This window comes from Haliotis rubra, unplaced genomic scaffold, assembly GCF_003918875.1.
Source record: "Haliotis rubra isolate DU_JTF1 unplaced genomic scaffold, ASM391887v1 Scf229, whole genome shotgun sequence".
Taxonomy (NCBI): Eukaryota; Metazoa; Mollusca; class Gastropoda; order Lepetellida; family Haliotidae; genus Haliotis; species Haliotis rubra.
In genome coordinates, this window is record NW_025766325.1 from 1,101,653 (window position 1) to 1,108,125 (window position 6,473).

Consider the following 6,473-nt stretch of genomic DNA (forward strand, 5'->3'; position numbering starts at 1 on the left):
CGCCGTCAAATACCTCAATATATATCACAGAAACTAGGCTAAACATCGCCACTGTGAGCGTGGCGTGTCAACATGTGCTGCTATTGACAAGGCCGACTATCAACCGACGCGGAAGTAACATTGTCAACGGTGTATATACATAACATGTACTCAAACCAATATGAAATCGACTTACCTTGATATCTTGAGGAATCATAACTTAAATAGCCAAAATATTGCACATTGAACGCAGTTACATGTTACAAACGTTCCGTTGTTTACAGCCCCTGTTCACCACCACGATTGGTTTAGAATTGGACCAATCAGCGAGCTTAGGTTTAGTATAAGTAGTTTAGTCGTCAACGCGGAAACAGACTAGCGATGGCCCGGCCGATCATAGAAGCTATTCGCTCAGGGGATGTTGCTCTGGCGAAAAAGTTGTTACATTCACAGAAACAAGGATGCTTAGATTGCCAAACATCTCGAAGAGATGGAACTGCATTATTCTGGGCTGCGTGTCGAGGTGTAATAGAACTGGTGGAGTTGCTTCTGACGAGGAACGCGAGCGTGAATGCGTCAACTGGATACGGCGCGACTCCCCTCCACGCTGCTGCTGATGCTGGCCGAGTACAAGTGATCAGGTGAGCAGGTGGATCGATAAGATGTGAGGTGAAATGGGGGTTAACGTCATACTTAGGGACTGTTCATAATTTATGGTTAGGGGGGTGATGATGGTTTTTATGGAGAGCATGTACAATGTGAATGACCCCCCTAAAAGTTATGTCCAAAGTAAGTGACCCCCTCTGCATGCCATGTACAAAATCAATGACCCCCCCCCCCTCCCATAATTTTAAGCATAATTTTAAAATATCTTTTCGTACAAAATTGATGACCCTCTCTAGTACATGTGTACAAAATTTATGACCCCCCTCCTACCTCCCCAGAACAAAATGCGTGACCCCCCGCCCCATCCCCTTAAAATCATCATCACTCCCCTAGCCAAAAATTATGAATGGTCCCTAAGAATGTTTCGTTCATATGACGACGTGCATGCGTGTGTATGTGTGGCTGCTCGTACTAGCCCAGACTTAATCTGGTATTATAGTGCTACCGCTAGCCCACTGAGATACCACGCCGCAGTGAAGCAGGAATACCTCACTCAGATACATCATACTGACTCAGAGCCGACCAGTCCTTGTTGTACCCATCAATGCCGAGCGCAAGCAGGGACCAACAAGTACCATATTTTAACGTCTTTTGGTATGACGCGACCGGGGATCGAACCCGCGACCACTACCTCTCCGGATGGACGCTCTAAGCACTACACCACGGAGGCGGGGGGTCGATAAGAACAGATTCTTCAGTGTCCATGTTGATATCGGCATTGTGTGCAACTAACAATCCAGTTTTTACCATTAATTGTTTTTCACGTAGGTTTCGAATTTTTTATTTCAAACGAACTGATATTATTATTGATCAGATGACAGTGCAAGGTTAATAAAATCACAGGAGTATAAAGCGTTCAGAATTGGAAAACTTGACAGGGGAGCATGGGGAATAATATATTTTTAAAGGAAGGGATAAAGGTAGGTTTACATTAAAAAGAGGCGTCACACACACACACACACACACACACACACACACACACACACACACACACTCACCTTACATCCATTGACATCCTTCTGTTGATGAAATAAATCGTTCAAGATTTAGTATTGAAAAAATTACAGACTGCCTCACTTATAGATGGATAGCACTGTGTACATGTGAATATAAAATATATTTTCGAATTTGTTGGTGGTGTTTTGTTTTATAACGTCTGTTTGTGCAAGTAAATACCCATATGTATATAATGTAGCCAAAGTTTATTCACCGGTCAGCCTGAAGGCCGGCGTGGTTTCCCAAAATTATGGTTTGGTGCCTTTTCTTCAGAAGTCAAATTTAGCCCCTAATAAAAATCCGACCTAGTGTTAAATAGTTGCTCGCTTGGTCCTCTATTTGACCATAACGCTTGTGTGTTGTGACCCGTGTATATAGGTGTATAGCGACATGTCATGCAGTAAGCACACGTGCTCTCGTCTCCCCTCACGGACTTCATGTGATGTCTATATCATGAGGCTGTTGATTGACAGATGTCAGGATACAGCCCGGGGAGATGTGATATATTACATGCCAAGTATAGTGTCAAGGAAACGGTCGCATGTCACCTTGAGAAAAGTGGCTGTTACCGGATGATATCCATTGCTGTGTAATATTGCTGTCTGTACTTTTAGCAGTTAGGTAAACGAACACACACACGCACGCACACACGCACGCACACACACAAACACATTCATATGTATACAAAATACTCTTGCAGATGATGGAGCGGTGGGGTTGCCTAGTGGTTAAAGCGTTCGCTCGTCACGCCGAAGGCTCGGGTTCGATTCCCCACATGGGTACAATGTATGAAGCCCATTTCTGCTGTCCCCCCGCCGTGATATTGCTGGAATATTGCTAAAAGCGGCGTAAAACCCAACTCATTCACTCACTCGCTATATTCATGTTCATCCCTTTGGTAGTTGTGAAACACACGCCACACCGGAGACAGGTTGTAATAAGGAGTTAGGACAATGTTGTTTGCATGTATTTGTTTATAGCAACTGAGCTGTCTTTCTGAGACAATTTTGATTTTCTAATATATTTTGTTCAGTAGATTTTCACACACTACTGATGCACATTGAAACATGAAGACAATTCACATGACTGACTGACTGAGTTTGGTTTTACGCCGCTTTTAGCAATATTCCAGCAACATCACGGCGTGGGACACACATGACCAAAGCAAGGGCGAAATATACTTGAGAAATAACCCCAGCTGTTCCTCTTCACTGGTGTAAACATATTTTCAAATACAATTGTCATGTAATAACTTAACTTCACCTTGAGTTGGCAGTCACATGTAGACAGTGAATGAGTGTTTGTTTGTTGTTTTACGCCGCACTCAGCAATATTCCAGCTATATGGCGGTAATTTGTAAATAATCAAGCCTGGACCAGACAATCCAGTGATCAACATCATGATAATGGATCTACGTATTCGCAACTGGGATACGATGACATGTGTCAGCCAAGTCAGCGAGCTTCACCACCCGATCCCGTTAGTCGCCTCTTATGACAAGCATGGGTTGCTGAAGACCAATTCTAACCCAGATCTTGCAGTTGTCGGGCAAAATTATCTCGGACTTGATTTCTCAAACATGTTCTTGACTTTGTGATGAGGCGAAGGCTAATTGGAGGGGTGGTGGGATCCCGTTAGTCGCCTGTAACTAGAACTAGTTAGAACTAGACCATAGGGACATGTAACGCAAAAAAACCTACCACATGTTGATTGTGGTCAGGTAAACAATATAAGTGTATTTTATTAACTGTTTGTAATTTGTATTTTCGGCAGGTTGCTGGTAAAGTATGGAGCGGATGTGAACTCGTTAACTCAAAGCGGAGACACGCCCTGCCACCTAGCGGCCTACCGCGGAAATAGCCATGCTGTGCAGGTGCTGGTTGAGGAGGGTGCAAATCTGAACTCGCGCAACCGGAAGTGTCATCGGCCTGTGGACGAGGCCGAGGCTAATGGCCATTTCGAGATTGTGGAGTATTTGACAGCGGTCTCTGGCACCTGTAAGTTGATATCCTGACATCCATTTGGTCTGAGGGGCAGTGGGGTAGCCCAGTGGTTAAAGCGTTCGCTTGTCACTTTCAGCCATATTCCAGCAATATCACGGCGGGGGGCACGGGGCTTCGCACATTGTACCTATACGGGGAATCGAAACCGGGCCTTCGGTGTGACGAGCTAACACTAGGCTACCCCTACCAGCCCTTTGATGAAAGAAAATACAGTGTCCATGTTATACAAAACAATAGTCCCAAATAACGCTTAGTCTCTAAATATATATAATGTTGATAGACACAAATAATTCCAATTGAATCAAATGGGAGATTCAGGACTTCGATTCACTTGCTTCGACTAAGTCTTTGCACTGTGGAAAGGACAACGCTGTACGGAAGATCATGCGGTCTAGGGACTGTGTAACAGACTTGTTCGGTCCGCCCATACGGATATTCCTGAGCACACCCTACGAATGACTTCTTTTCCTGTCACTTCTTTGTTTAGTAAACTCATTTCCACCCGACTCATTCGATGACACAAAATAAATATCCCGTATGATTTATTTCAGTTCGCTGTGGAGGCCAGGAACCTGACATGAGTATTCCAGGGTCTCCAGTTCATACCCTCTCTCACCAAAGAGTTCCATTCAGGGTATGTAACTCCTCCCCTGTCTTCCAAACAGACACTGTGTTATCTCCCGCCAAGGGGCACCACCACGTACAGTTTTACCACGCACCTGACGTGTCCAGCCACATCAACATTCCAACTACAACGGACAGTCGGTATTTGGGTCAGTGTCATACAGTGAATGACCTGTCTATTGATACGGACAGTGTAGCCAACTCTTCTCAGATTAGTTATTTTAATATACCCTTATACGACTGAGCAGTGCATTAGATGACCGTCCAGTTATCCCCCTTTAGGAAGTGCGACAGAACGGGGCTGTGGTTTCATATCCGAGTTCGAGGAGTCTGCCAAAACATGTGAAGATTTGCTCTGAATGAAACTTATGCTTGCGAGTGATGCTACGACACTTGAGCCACTTACAACGTCAAGAAAACGTCAACTGACTTTTGCAACGACCTCGGAAACGACGGATCCAGATGAACGAAGTCAGCACAGAAGATATACCTCCTTTCGGAAGATGTGACGGTCAGTGGTGACGGATTGTACAGGTTTATATCATGATGGCAAGAGTAGGTCTCAATCTATCACCTGTCAGAGATCACGGTATCAACTGTCAGAGATTTGGGTATCACAATACTGAGGTCACGGTACTCCCTGGGTGTCAGAGATCGTTGTATTACCTGTTTGAGATCAGGGTAATTCCTGGTTGAAATGGTGTATCACCTGTTTCAGGTACTGATATATCCTGTCTGAAATGGTGTATCACCTGTTTCAGGTACTGATATATCCCTGATATATCCTGTCTGAAATGGTGTATCACCTGTTTCAGGTACTGATATATCCTGTCTGAAATGGTGTATCACCTGTTTCAGGTACTGATATATCCTGTCTGAAATGGTGTATCACCTGTTTCAGGTACTGATATATCCTGTCTGAATTCTTGTTTTGCTGCAGGAGAGTCAGTGTGTAATACTAGTATGCCAAATGCACTTCGCAATTGTTTAGATCTACAGCGAGTCCTGTAATGTATATCTGTTTTAGAGTGTATGTCTTGCTCAATTAATGTGTGTTTTGTATGTGAATATTCTTGTTTTACTTATTGATGGCTGGAGAGATTGAAGGTGTGTGTCGGCTTGTCATTCCTTGGTGTGGTTCTTGACTGCCTCTCATTTATCAGTTAACACATGGACAGAAACCACGTATTGTTAGAAACTACAATGTATTGACGACGTGTTACAATAACATGATATTATGTCTTTTTTATGTATTAATTCCAAACGATCTGAACAGAGTCGAGCTATGTGCATTCTTAGACATGATTTCCAGTTATAGAAATGAATGTCCTATTAGATATTGAAAGATTGTCTTATTGTGTCAATTCACAATATAACGTCAATTATGTATATCCGTTACTTTTCCACAAAATTCTAAATCGCCTTCCTCGAATGAGGGCGGCGGGGTAGCCTAGTGGTTTAAAGCGTTCGTTCGTCACGCCGAAGACCCGGGTTCGATTCCCCCCATGGGTGCAATGTGTGAAGCCCATTTCTGGTGTTCCCCGCCGTGATATTGCTGGAATATTGCTAGAAGCGGCGTAAGACTTACTCACTCACTCCTCGAATGAAATGCTAGCAGACAGAACCGGCTCCGCCATTATACCGAGGTAGTGCCCGGATGGATGATTAAACTGGTTTTACGCCTCTGCCGGGCAAGGCAAACTTGTATTGGTTTTCTTTTCCCTGTCCAGGTTTATTTCAAAATGTATGTGATGTAGTTTGTAGATTTCATTCCATTGTCATGCATTATGTCTTTCCACGACGACTGTCGCTCACTGAATATAGCTCATTAAGAATATTTGCTGCATCAGCCATCGCCTTCCGTATTTTATATAGTGTGCTACTGTGTGTATTGATGGCGGATGGTGTGCCTAGATTCCCAGGATCAACTGAAGTTGCCCTTGTCTTTCAGAGTATTGCTGTTGATGTTTATTAAAGTTGTTGTTATGATGTTGGAGTTTATGTTGTTTGCTTTAACATGAATAAGAAGATGGCGTAGCTTGTACGTCCGTTTATTGGCTGAATATTTCTTCGGTTCATTGGCATGAACCTTAATGAACCAAATTAGGAGTACATAGAGATTATTGTAGCCGTGTCTGTGTTCGCTCGTTAGATTCGGGCGGTGGGGTAGCCTAGTGGTTGAAGCGTTCGCTCGTAACGCCGAAG

The 6,473-nt window shown here is 43.8% G+C and overlaps 1 protein-coding gene across 1 annotated transcript; it reads left to right on the forward strand.

Annotated features, from left to right (window-relative positions):
• Nucleotides 1-337: 337 nt before the first annotated feature.
• On the forward strand, nt 338-6,257 carry LOC124277878 (26S proteasome non-ATPase regulatory subunit 10-like). Its single transcript, XM_046713604.1, has 4 exons — nt 338-620; nt 3,415-3,638; nt 4,196-5,029; nt 5,084-6,257. The coding sequence occupies exons 1-3, from the start codon at nt 361-363 to the stop codon at nt 4,510-4,512; spliced, it is 801 nt and encodes a 266-aa protein (XP_046569560.1). The 5' UTR covers nt 338-360; the 3' UTR covers nt 4,513-5,029; nt 5,084-6,257.
• Nucleotides 6,258-6,473: the final 216 nt, after the last annotated feature.